The 14,173-nt window shown below is 39.1% G+C and overlaps 1 protein-coding gene across 2 annotated transcripts in view; it reads right to left on the bottom strand.

The window, feature by feature from the left end:
* The window catches only part of adam10a (ADAM metallopeptidase domain 10a), a 34,694-nt gene that overhangs the window by 20,210 nt on the left and 311 nt on the right, over positions 1 to 14,173 (bottom strand). The window contains exons 2-3 of one of the 2 annotated variants that reach the window (XM_062989410.1): positions 14,026 to 14,098; positions 2,485 to 2,635 (exon numbers count right to left, since the gene is read on the bottom strand). In XM_062989410.1, coding sequence (XP_062845480.1) covers positions 2,485 to 2,635; positions 14,026 to 14,044 — 170 coding nt within the window. In that variant the 5' untranslated portion in view covers positions 14,045 to 14,098. Of the gene's footprint in view, positions 1 to 2,484; positions 2,636 to 13,014; positions 13,129 to 14,025; positions 14,099 to 14,173 lie in introns of those variants that run through there. The other variant, XM_062989409.1, reaches the window with a different exon arrangement.

The raw sequence follows: 14,173 nt of genomic DNA, 5'->3' as shown, positions 1-14,173 counted from the left end.
CTGCAGCCTTTCCTTACATTCATAGTGTCCCTATATTGACCTAAAACTAACACTATGTTTAAATAATATGATTTTTATGTAATTTAAAGTCATCAATTAATTATATGCATACTTAAATACTGATTATCTATAAAAAAAAAAAAAAAACTCAAACTGCTCAAACAGGAAAGTCCAAAATGTAGCATGATTTCAGATCCAAACTGCTGAGCAACAAAGTTATAGACATCTAATCATCAGGTTTACATTTACGGTAATAAGTGAATGCTTTTATTCAAAGCAACTAGCACCTGCAACTGATACAAACCCAAGCCACTGAGGGTCCCAGTTGGAAAGAACCATACCTAGGCAACTTGGTGATGGTGGGGTTTACAAGGGACCTTCTGATCACTAGTCCCATACCTTAACCACCGAGTACTAGTGAGTACTAAGTACTAGCTACCACTGCAAAGATTTAGATGTTGTTAGGATGTTTCACTTCCATTTTCCAAATAGACAAATCCAAATGGCCATGTTTAAGTGTTCGTTTAACAATAATAATTAATTAATAAATAATACATTTCTTATTTACTATTTTTAGATATAGCATGTGGTTGAAACATTTTTATGTTACATTTTTTTAAGACAACAGTTTATGCAACATCAGTGGCTGTAAACATGCCTCTACAAACACATGTTCCGCCCCAGTGGGACCCAGTAAAGCACAAATGTAGTGAGGGTGGCATTTAAAAAGTGGTGGCTGCAATGACAAAGCAGGACCGGGGGGTAAAATAAGGACACAGTAAACACACAGGCTTGACTGTTCAAGAGCTCCAGCAGAGAAACAGAGAAGCTTGTTACTGTTTTTTTCAGACTTAAATGCATGCACACACTTTCTGTGATTAAAGCTCGATTAAGGGGGCGTCTGAAGAAAAACACACAGTGGTCTTTTAGACTAATATGCGGTTGTCAGATATAGAGCTTACAACTACTGATTATGTAGCAGTGGATGTGATTTCATGTAATTTCTTGTCTTCTCCTGGTAAGTCCATGGAAACGAGCTTTTTAGACCATGCACCTACCGTGGTAAGAGTGTGGTAATGGTCTGGACAGCTGTGTTGTCTAACATCATTATAAAATCTGTCACACACTTCAGAAAAGTTATTTATGTATGGACCGGCAAACAATAAAACAGACTTTACTTCAACCGGAAGACGATAAAAAACCACACAGACTTTACTTGAATCAGAAGATGATGAAACCACAGAAGCTTCACTTGGACCACAACTTTTTTTAATGGAACTGACAGACTGAAAGAAACCACGTCACCAACAGTAGACTAGACTGTAGACTAGCTGGGTACATACAAATCCAGCATAGACTCACACAGGTGAGTACAAATGAATAAATAAAGCCTAGCGTAATTAGATATTAGCCTAGTGTAATACTAAGGGGGGGGGGGCTACAAAACAAAACTACTTTCCAGTTTTGCGATATGTTTTGTCTGGTCATTCGATCACATTCCAGCGTTGGTGAAATTCGATCTGGTTGCATGTGATCAGTCCACATGCAGCCACAGCTACAAAGCACACAATCGACTGTAACCTCGGGGCAGATTGTGAAATTAGCAGGACAGGGGAGTAAAAGCAGCCATTAGAGCGGTATGAAGTCACTGAGAGCTTGGCTGAAAAGGACAGAGCTTCTCTGGGGAGGGAGTATTTTAGGATACACTGCATGCTTTCATACCCTGATGATAAAAGCGAGAGAACAGAGGAAAAAAAACAAGGAAGACAATAATAGTGTTACAGAAATGTCCTGAATTCATCTTTTATCCGGACCGAGCTTGCCTACTAAGCCTTGTAATACCAAGTCTAATTGCCAGTTACCACACACGTCATGGTTTTAATGTGAAGGTAACAAATTCACCTCTTTTTGTAACAAATATATATTTTTTTTACTTGTGGTACTGGTAGAAATGCTACCACAATGACAGGAATTATAATAATAGACTATCAAGGTGGATTCGTTCTCTGAACGTAGATGACAAGAAAAGGACTCTAATCTGAGAATTTAAGAAAATGTATTTCACACAGACACACACACACACACTTACAGTATTTGTGTGCTTTAAATGACACAGGGTCACATAATACTGCTCTTGTTTAGCTCCAAAGAGCTTTAAAACTTCACTGGGTAAGACTGGGGGTTTTATTAGGGTCATGACACATAGAGCTGATTTCTGAGAACTAGGGCCAATCCAGACTGACTAATAAGTTGCTCTTAAACCAGGCTTTTGCAGGTCAGGTGTAGTCGACTAGTCCTAGTAGCCAAAGGACATGAATAATAACTGATAATAACTGCCACTGTTATGTCCTCACAACGTCGGTTGTGTACAATCTGGCCCCATCTCAACATAAAAAACATTGAAATAGAGGTCAAAAACTAGACCATCAGGTCTCTCAACCCCAAACCACACCAGTACAAACTCGACGGGTTTAACGTACTCACCTGCCATGAGCGTGGAACTCCAGGTGGAGGAACCGGTCCTCATTGGACAGAGCTCTTTTAGCTCGCTGGTGCTTACTGTGCAGGTCGTCTGTGTCATAGGACAATCCCTCATAGTGCCGAATGTATTTATTCAGCCGATTCTCATACTGACCTGTGGAGAGACAAACAAGGGCACAGAGAGGAACTTGGTGAGCTTAGACTGTTTGGATGCATAATGTGGCTGCATGTTTCATTAATTTGAGTTTATAATGTTAAAAAAGATCAACAGCAGGAAGCTCAGAATCAGAGTTTGATTTAAAGATTAATTTCAGACTGAATGATTGAAATAGGAGTGGAATTGACAAAAAATATTTAAAATTAACTGCATCAAATTACATTAGCAACTGACACTCAAGTAGCGGCACAATAAATCTCGCTTACACTAAGATCTGAGGTTGGTATCTCAGCTGTGCTATCAGCTGGTCGTGCATCTACACAGACATGATTGGCCTATTCAAAATTATCATATACTGAACATTATAATTATTATATGCACTATACTAAGAACATCAAGCTCTTGAGAAGTCCTGGAGTCCATGTTTTTTAGGTAGGTCTTAAAATGCTTAAATGCTAAGGTCACATACAGCAGCTTTAATGTTTGTTTCCCTCTTAAAATAGCTCAGGTTTTCTTGTCAATGACAGCAGAACTAAAGATTGTAACAGGTGTTTTAGGATATAAAAATATAAAAATGTATACTAGAGTATGTCTCAGTGTAATGTAAGATGACAGAACGTCTTGAGCTGCGTGCATAACATCTTTCCTCAGCCTGAAAAAACAAAGCCACCAAAGATAACATTGCTCTGTATTAATAACAGTCCGACCTAAGAAAAGAGTCTACTGTCACATCCTAAAAAACTCCCCTTATCTCTCTTCTGCTTCATTAACATCGCAACACCAGCAGTCATGACACAGAGAGGTCAGGTTATTCTCATACAGTTTACTTGTTTCTTTGCAGACACTCTTTAAACTCTTTAAACAAAACAAACCCAAAGCACCAAAAGTGAAACCAACATATGTAAACATGAAAGAAGTGAGGATGTGATAGAGTCGTGATGTGATGCATTTCCTGTCTCAAATCAAGTTCTCAGACTCAACCACTTCCGCTTGCTCCAAATACCAGGCTCACACTCGTATTTATTTTGCTTACTCACAACAAAGAGCACCAATCCACCTCCTCCACACACCTAATATTGGCCACATGTTCTGTAGCCCTTAACACCTTGATCAGCTGCTTTTAAAAGTCAACCAGCTTTAACTGGCAGTTCGTTTCCTGGCACAGTCCTTTCAGAACAGTCCACCTATTTCTAATAGAGCTGAGGTCAGGACTTGGGCGAGGCAATCTCAAAAGTGTAATTTTAGCCTGACGTACGCAATGACATGCTTTTTGGCTCCTTGTTAAGTGTACAAACAAACACTCAAGATTCGACAGCTTCTAATTTATGCCTGACCTGTTCCATGGAGGGTCTTGAGTTATGTCTGACCATCCAGACAAATATGCTCTTATAATGCAGAGACTTGGCAAACGGACCACTGTTCTTAAATGACAACCCAGACTGGTCCAGATCCTCTCAGACTTGACTGGAAATATGTGTGGCACTGGCACAGTCTAATGAGTGCAGTCAAACAGAAGCACAAAAACAGGAAAAACTAACAGATTACTTATTAAGAGAAGGCCCTGGGAAGTACTGAAGAAACCAAGATAAAGAGACAGAGATGAATGAGACAAGAGGGATATTAAAAAGTAAAAGGTGACCGAAACAGCTACAGAGGAAGATGGGTGAAGGGAGAAACGGGATATAGTAAGAGGATTCAGAGGTAGATGGATGGATGCTGGGTGCAGTGTACTGACAGCGATGCTCTGCACTCTTCAGCTGCTAGACAGTGATAAACCCGCCCAATCATCCAGAAAGAGAAAATAAATTGGCCGTGTCTTCTTTCAATTCCAATACCATTTCTCTCTCTCCCTGTGTGTGCAGTCTAACAAGACTAGTCATGATCTCTAACCAAATTAGATGTCTGGGAAAAGCCTCTGCAAAAGTTGGCTAAGAACTAAGCTGATTCCGAGCCTGGCGGCCCTAAAGACTTTCCACAAACCGTACCAGTTTAATCCGCAACAAAAGCAGAAACGGCTTAGAAATAGGCTTACCATTAAAAGTAGTTCTCTCAAAGGTGTTTTAGTGCACCAGTGTTCTTTGTGCATCCTTTTTTACAGGTGACCGCACAGCACTTGGCTTTAATAAAAATCTTACCATATGTTACCACGAGGGCTGGCAGTTGTGCTAAAATGTCTGTTATGGATTAGTGCCTGTCCAGGGTATTTTACTTTGCACCCAGTGTTTTCTACTGGAACCAGACCCGTGATGACCCTGACCAGAATAAAGCAGTGATGAAAATGAAATGAAAATGAAACAATACTTCCCTTCTGCTCACAAAAAAGTACTTTAACAAAAGCCATTTACTGAACCTGGTCATGTAATTCATTACATTAATTTTTTTATTAAATAAAAAGCTGATATTACACATTAGCAGCCTGTAGAAAGAGCTGATGTGCTAAAATGCAACTATTGTAATTGCCAAATGTCCTAACTATATAAAGCAGCTTTTCAGTCGATCTGAGGAGCAGTTTTGTTCACTGACATTTTACAGAACCTGAATGACGCGTCAATCTCACAAAACATGCAAACAAAGCAACATTTCTACTGCAAGCCACTTTTATACCATTACATTTACATTTACATTTTCAGCATTTAGCAGACGCTTTTATCCAAAGCGACTTACACAATGAGCAATTGAGGATTAAGGGCCTTGCTCAGGGACCCAACAGTGGCAACTTGGTGGTAAGCGGGGCTTGAACCGGGAACCTTCTGTTTACTAGTCCAGTACCTTAACCACTGAGCTATCACTGGCCATTACATGCTATATATAATCACTCAGTCCCAGCAAACACAGACACTGTTAAAGCTGGAAATGATTAGCACTGTAATGTTAAACGCTAGCCAGACTAACAATAAATCAATCAGACTAACAATAAATCAATAACTGCTCTGACACCTGGAGCAAATCCTTCAGCCGTTAATCATGACATGTTTGTGAAACACTGTTTTAGCACGGAGAGTCTGAAAGAGTCACGGCACTGCAGCAAATCCTGCTTATAAAAGTATAAAAAAATAAAGCATGTGTGCAGCCCACTACTCTGGTTCATGGCCACTGTCGCTCCCTGATGTGGTGCAGGCGAAAAAAAGCCCGACAACCACTTAGGTAAGATGTGGTGACACCACATAGTGCAGACAGACACAAGAGCCGCACCACTTAGTCAGTCTACCACTACAACAACTAGGTACTACTGCCAGTATGCAACGCAGACACACTCATGCACACTGGTGCATACACCCACACACAGGCAAGCACACACAAGCTCTAGTGCCTCAGATACAGAATCCTGCATGATAACGGCACATACACAAGACGGCTGTGATTCGTATCCTGCGTTGTTGTAAGAAAAAAAAAGAAAACAAATATGCTAGATATTAAATACATGCTGATATTACATATAAACAGCCTTCATTATTGCAATTCTGAATATGTGTATATATAGAAACAGATAATAAATGCTCGGGTACAGATGTAGAACAGATGCTACCACTGAGATTAGGGTTCGAATTGCAGCAGTGCGTTCTTCTACACAGACATGACTGGCTATGTCTGGGAGGATGCCCAAAGCCTTGAAATGAATTAACTGCCATCGTGACATGCAATCAGAATTTGTAATAAACAGGGCACTTAGTACTGGAATTATTTAATGCACTAGCATGCACCTACCATAGCTGAAAAAAGGCACAATTGGCTGAGCCTGAGGGAGGGAGGTCAAAGGGCCTTAATGCAGCTGTAAAATCTCGACCTCCACTGTCTGGTTGAGGCGCTTGCACTAGCAACAAATGATTAGCGGAGTGCGTTGTGTCTCTCCCTGTCAGACTCTCTCTCAGGTTAAAAAAATGCAGCTAGGGTCATATAATATAGTCTCAGCTCTCCTAAGCCTAGGCGGTATAAGCAACTAGATCAGTTAAACTGGAAATTGGAAATGATTAGAGTTTAAGGAAAATGGGTCAAACTGCAAACTGAATGAACAAAACAGGGCATAAACAACATGAATCCTTGGGCCCAACCTGCTTTGGTAGTGGTTTAATGCAGTGTGAAACGTTTTTTTGGCACATATTTCTCAGACCCTTACATCACAGGATGGTCTCGTGTGTAGGAGTCATTTTATTACACGCACACGCACATTCATGATGGGTCTGCATTCATTTCATAGCCAATGACCACTCCCAGCACACATACACACAGCCATACACACAAATGTATAAACCCAGCACATGAACAGAAACGGAGGCCCTAGGGTGGTATGAGGGGTGAATCATCACAGTGCTTCTTTGTACGAGTGTTAACAATGAACGTTCAGGCCGCACAGAACGAGCCCACCAGTCCCAATGTAGAATCAGCAGACTCGAGGGGAGTTTACTACGGCTCAAAAAACTTCTGACGCTGGGGCTCTCGGTCACATGAGAGTACAGGACTACATTTAAAAACGATCAGCCTTTTTCACTACACAAATCCCTGCTGTAACAAGAATGGGCGGGGCTGTAAAAGACTGAAGCATGATTCCTACAGGATTAACTTCTTATATGTTAGAACTCGGCACTGCACAAATCTGTCTATTTGTTTTTTATCATGTAACTGACTAAAGAAAACTCTGATTTCCAGTGCATGTAACAATAATTCACTTTCAAATTTGATGAAAAATGAAACTATTACAATTCAGATTATGACTTCCTACCACAAAACTATTAAACACACTGTAAGGCAGTGGTAGCTTAGTGGTTAGTGATTAAAAGGTCCCTAGTTTAAGCCCCACCACTGCCAAGTTGCCACTATTGGGCTCTTAAACAAGGCCCTTAAACCTTATTTGCTCAAACTATATTCAATCACAACTGTAAGTCGCTTTGGATAAAAGTGTCTGCTAAATGCTGCAAATGTAAACTATAAGGATGCAGATAAAAAATTTGCCCAGGTGCCCAGTTCAGGCACTACTGCATACCATTCAGGCTCTCCCAGCATAAATAAAAACAAAATTAATCACTGATTCAATGAAAAGCTCAATTAAAAGCTGGAGACAGCGTTAAAGTCAGACCAGACCAGACCAGACAATAGGCATGGTAGAGCTGCTCAGCAGACAGACACAGCGGATGTTTCCAGACAAAAAAAGCTTTTGTAATGTTTCAGAGAGCCGAGTTGCTTTGGAAATAACCGGGGGGGTGGAAACAGAAACACAAAGTACAGCCATTGATTTTCTCTTTACCACAATTCAGACACAATGTAGAGCTCCTGCTTGCTTACTAGATGTGGGACCGATTCACTGGAACACAGCCTGTACAGAGCTCAGCCACACCAGTCCAGCTGATTCATCATCTTTAATGGGATTATTAAATGCACCGTTATAAAAACAAGTCAGGCTTTTATAGTGAATGTGGCATCATAATTAAAACTGTTACTAAATATCTGGACCGTTCTGGAGTTTTTGTAAAGCACAGATCACTCATCTGGCAGAAGGAATGAACAGAACATTTATTAGGCAATTCACAAATAAGTGGCTGATTTCATTTACAGATGTAGAACTTTGAAAGACTTTGGAAGTAAATCCGGGAAAACTGGTGAAGCAATCATAGGCGCCAATATTTGACTTCTCTGTAACACTGACATGAGATCATGTAACGTCAGAAGTGCACACTCATGTCAGGGAGGAATACAAAATCTCACCTTGTCAGAAAATGGCCTTAAAATGCAAAACACAGAGAAACAGAAAGGTTTCAGTCCACTTCCTAATAAGGAGGAAGTGAATAAAGTTCAAACACCATGTTGTGTATAACACAAGAACCTGTTTTACTCCAACAAAATCAGAGTGTACTGTCAAAACAATAGAACTGAAAATGCTCCGTTTCTTGTCGCTGGGGTGGTGCCTTCACACATGTAGTTTTAGTATGTTTTGTGTATGTCCCTCATCCCATTTACAAGACAGCACATGAAGTGACTTCTGAACAGTACATACGGTACAGTGATAAACACACTCTAATTCTAGTGTCTAGCTAATCCTAAAGTGCACTATGATGTAATCCAGTTTTGGGTTCATCATGACTTACAAACAGTTCGTTTCAGCCAACAGATACACTGCATACTCGCTTTGTAATTAGCTGATAGCTAAAGGTTGCCACTGTTGCAACCCTGAGCAAGGTGCTTAGCCCTGTGTAGTTTGCCTTGTGTTATCCTTATGTTCTCAGTGCAAAACTAAGCTAAATGATAAAAAAAAACTAACACAAAAACATTTGGAATATAGCCCTTTATGATGAAGTGTTAAGTGAAAGAGAAGTGATGGGTTTGTTTGTTTGAACTGCCTTCAAATCTAAGCAAAAAAGTTAAATCAACAGCTACTTTTATTCTGCCTTCTTCTGGGATCCAGAATTCCTGGCCTGATAATGCCACAGCCATCTGTCACCAGAAATCCAAAGAATCATAATTTAATAAATTACTAATTAAAAAGAAATTCAAAAAAAGATATGTTAATTAGCTCGTTCTATTATTTTTAGACTAACAGACTAATTAACTGTATGTAAACCAAACCACTGCAGCACATCTGTTTCCTTAGCTTTCACCAACAAAACAGCATCCCTCGGACATCCTCAAAGTGTCCTAAAGGAAGTACCTACAATAGCCTTTATTTAGCCCTGCTTTACAAGTGCACACCACAGGAAAAAATTAACTGTAAATAGTGTCACATGACCATGTGATAATCCACCAGACAAACAGGTTGGTTCATGTAAAACATCATTTTTTTACCCAGAGGTAGTCATTTGCTTTTTTCTAATAATTATCAGTGTGTGGGCGAGAGCCAAGCATTAGCATAACCTCTGATAGACGATTAGCACCTTGCCTTGCCTTCGTGTTATAAATTATTCACGCGAAACCACTCAGAAGAGGTGGGTACTTTTGTGAAAGGTGCAAAGTCAACATTGTCTATCAAAGAGCTGCATCACTTTACAGCAACATCTTTAGCGAGAAGTGTCCAGCTCTATTCATGTCATATTACGATATACTTTAAGATCAATACCTCACAGGGCTTATTCTTTTTGATTTTTTCAAATCGTGATGCAACCTGACAATCTAATTTAAAACCAAATGTCAGCTCTAACATCGGTGTTAGCCTGGTGCCTATTTTAAACTTTAATATCACAATAAAATCTTACTTTAGGTTACAAACGCATTGCAATACTCTATCGGAGACGAAATGACTCATTACAACATGAAACTATACTACAAATAAAATTATTGCTGTGAATAAAGAAGATTTGCTCAGTTCTGCAATTCAAAAAGTAGGTTCATTGCCCTACATAAACCAATTTTCTCAGAATCTTAAGAAATGACTTTGCTGCAGGCACAACAGTAAAACACGCTAGCCCACCTCAGCTGGGATCTCAAGGCTTTCAGTTTCAAGCTCAGCTCTCCGCTTCGGGCAGGTGAAAAGAAACGGCTGGATACTGCATGACATTTTATGTCATAATTCTCCCATGATGCACATGAACAACCTGTGATTTTCTGAAAACGCAGCTTAGACAAGCTCTTTAAAATATCAATCATCTTGGAAGCCCTAGTTTTTCAAAATGCTCAGCAACGACTCTCATCAAAAATCCGTTTTATCACATCTCTCAGTACAGACAGCTGATATGCACGGGGAAAATGTTCCCGTCTACGATAATGTCCTGCTGGCTCACAGCTTTACAGTAAACCCTTAGTCACCCAGCCCACAACAACCTTGGATTTGTGGTTAAAATAAAGAAAACTGCATACGACAACTTCACAGTATATCATTCATGAATCAACTGCACATACATGTTCTGTTCCTATTATTAAAAATCCAGTAGAATAACCGAAGAACATAAAAACAATAACAAATCTGCTTGGCTTTCACAAGTAGATACAGCGCTCCAAACTGCATTACATACCAGAATAGTTTGGCTTTCAAGTAGCAGAGCAGTTTTATTTTATTCATTATTTTACCCTCTGTGTTACTGGGAAATTGGAGGAAAGTACCTCTAGAAATCTAAGTACCCAAAGAAGTCCAACATGAACACAGAGGAAACAAATGACAAACCTCTCACATATAGTGTGACTTGGTGCTTCACAACACCTTACTACCTACTACACCACTGTGCTGCCTGTCTTTGTTTATCAAGATTTAATATTTTGCATTATTATAACATTTTCAGTAACCAGTTATTAAGCCACAGCCACAGATAATGACCCCAGTTCACAGGCACAATAGTTAAATAGTTAATAAAATTACTGTAGCAACAAAAGCACATCCAGGTCCAAACTGAAAACGTGGTGCCTTAAAATGCCGATTAAAAACTGAGCATATGGAGCAAAACTATAGTCCTTGAGTACTACTCTGCACTCTACACCGCTGGGACATCTCACAACAGCGAGTGAGCTGAACACAGACGCAGCATGTGTCTCCAGTGACTCAAGCCCACTTCCTGTTTTGTGTCGTGACTCCTCACTGGACACAATTTGTTACAGACTTGAGCATTTTGAACATCTGATGCAAAGGTCACGCTCACAAGCCACACAAAAGAACGAATGTATGAAAACAAAAGGTCTACAGCACAGAGTTGTGCTTGTAAGCATTTGTGTGTGTTTAAACTGCTTTAGACCAAAAATGTTTAGAGTTAAAAGAGCTTAAGCACTTACTGGTACAAAATTAAGAATATTGCTCAAATTTTTGTGGACGTTTACTGGTAACGTTACGGACTGAAACATCAGCCAAAAGAAATATGGTAGCTATCTAGCATGTAAGTAGTTACTACAGTGAGGTATAATGGGAGAGGAGTCTGAGGTTTTTCCAATTTTATTTACAACAAAATAATTTAAATAAATTCAACGTTTTTTGACAGTACATTTATAATAAAAGCAAAGTTTACTTGTCCAGTGTAGTTACAACTATTATAACACAGTGTGACAGTGAATGTTTTACTATATTACAACTTAGACTATATAATATATATTATAATCTATAGCTCCTCTGCAGTTATTAGGCGTTTTTTTTTAAGTTTAAGTATTTTTTAACTTCTGTATTTTGCACAAGATTTTTGCATTTACTGTACCACACTTCTTTTTTTATCTGCTTCTGCAATTACTGTACATTTAGTGTGCCTCTATGGGAAAAATTTATTTCTACTGTATAAACTTTGTTAAAAATAATAAGGGTCATTGCTTTAAGTCACCAGACATTTACATTTCTTTGTCCACCATAAAGCACAACGTAACCTAATCTGGAGCAGGTTAGTCATGAAGTTGTCGTGATAAGTGAAATAACTAAACCACCTGTGTGATATTGTTAGTAAATCCTGATTTATGGTATACCTTTGTGTTTAAAATACCTAAATGCAGATTCAAACGACCATTCTTTCTGAATGACAGAGCTTGTGTTTACTTCTTGTTCATACGTTTTGTTGTTACATGCAGGGATGCGAAAACTTTACTTAATGTTAAAATAATAAACAAATAAATCAAAAGTAAACACTTTTCTGAGTGGAAGACACCAGCTTTACAGGCATCACAAGTAAGAAAAAAAAACACTGTATAGATTTAGTTTATCTTCTTTAAAGGCAGCAAGTCTGCTTTTGTTTCTGCACTATTATAATGAATCATGTCTGAACCTGTTTAACACAAGAGGGACTGAAGAACATCGGGTAATAACCTTTATAAACCATTTTATACACAATTTGCATTAGATATTGGCTCTAAATGACAGCAGAGGTCATTTCCAAATTCCTACACAGTTAAATGTTGGGGAAGATGGACTGATGTAAATAAAATGAAGATGAAATGATACCTGGTCGTAAATGATAAATGGATTTCTTGGTCGTTCTTGGCGGTTTCACTGGTTTATTTAGCTACTGCTTTATCTTTTTTTTTTTCACATTTAACACATAGTAATGTACAAATACGAGTGTAAATATTTGTGTTGTGTGAATATATTCGACACAACACTGTTTTTAATCATTGTTACAGTGACGTAACGTTGTGTCTATGCCGAAGTTAGCTAGCTAGCATAATTAGCCGGACTTACGTTGACAGCTAGGTTAGCTAGCAACACAATTACAGTTTCTTCACGCTTTTAAACTCAGCTGTTCGTGTTTTATCAGTTACGACGTTATAAAAATGAATAAATTAGTCAGAAAGCGTTCCTGGGTGTAGAAGTGTTCTGTGTTTGTTTATACAGAAGATAAGACTGGGTGTAGTAACTGTGTAGTAGCGATCTTTCTCTCTCTCTCTCTCTCTCTCTCTCTCTCCCACCGCTCCCACAACAGTTCCGCCACAGTCCCAGTAACACACCACGCTTACCATTACAACACACTAATAACACCAGTAAACACACTCACCTTGTGAATGTGTCAAACAGTAGAATAACAGAAGCGTTTTAATCACCACCATGTCGGATACATTCAGAGCTGGTACATCCACACCCTCACACACTCTCTCTCTCAGTGAGCGTTTTACTTTCAGTCCTGATACAGTCCTCACAGCTTAAAGCTACAGCAGCACCAACCACTCGAGAACTGCACTTCACTGATCTCAGATCAGATTCTCCCTGCACGTCACTGTTCTCAAACCTGCTTCTCCCTGATCTCAGATCAGCTTCTACATTCACTTTACTGTTCTCAGACCTGCTTTTACATTCACTGCACTGTTCTCAGATCAGCTTTTCCCTGCACGTCACTGTTCTCAAACCTGCTTCTCCCTGATCTCAGATCAGCTTCTACCTTCACTTCACTGTTCTCAGACCTGCTTTTACATTCACTGCACTGTTCTCAGATCAGCTTTTCCCTGCACATCACTGTTCTCAAACCTGCTTCTCCCTGCTCCTCCCTGATCTAAGATCAGCTTCCCTGTTCATTAAACAGTCTTGTATTCGTTTCATTGCAGTTTTGGCTGGTTCTGTTTATACAGTGTTAAGTTTAGGAAAAATGTAGTGCTACCACAATATTTATTAAGGTAAATTGTAAACTTAAATTGCATTAAATAATAAATCATAACGGTTGCGTTTAGTCTGTATAAAACTAAATCTCAATCCAGACGGAATTTCTAAATGATAGTTCGATGTAGGTCGGCTCTAAACAATATCTCACGCTGAAGTCTCCATCTAGTGGTATAACTAATCAATCACAATTCAACCATCATTTTTACATCCATCGCAGCCACAAGATATTTCTAAAACTGTTTTAACACTTTTGGTAAATTATAGAACATAACAAATAAAATAGTAAAACACAAGATAACATGTTATTTTTCCTCTTTCGATTCTGATTGAAAAGTGGGAGGAAATCATGCACCCCAAAAAAAACCTAGTGAACACAAAAAAGAACACAAAGAGAACACACCAAACTACTTACAGATAGCAGCAATAGGCATGCAGTTGCATTGTAGCCTGTACTTTCGTGAAGCCAAGGAACTGTCTGAGGATCTCTGGGAAAGATAAGGGAAAATATATAAATTAATATGTAAGCTCGAGTGCTCGCAGTGGCCTTAATAATTTTGATA

Source organism: Trichomycterus rosablanca, chromosome 27 (assembly GCF_030014385.1).
Source record: "Trichomycterus rosablanca isolate fTriRos1 chromosome 27, fTriRos1.hap1, whole genome shotgun sequence".
In the NCBI taxonomy this organism is placed as follows: domain Eukaryota; kingdom Metazoa; phylum Chordata; class Actinopteri; order Siluriformes; family Trichomycteridae; genus Trichomycterus; species Trichomycterus rosablanca.
This window is presented reverse-complemented; position numbering and strand designations above follow the sequence as displayed.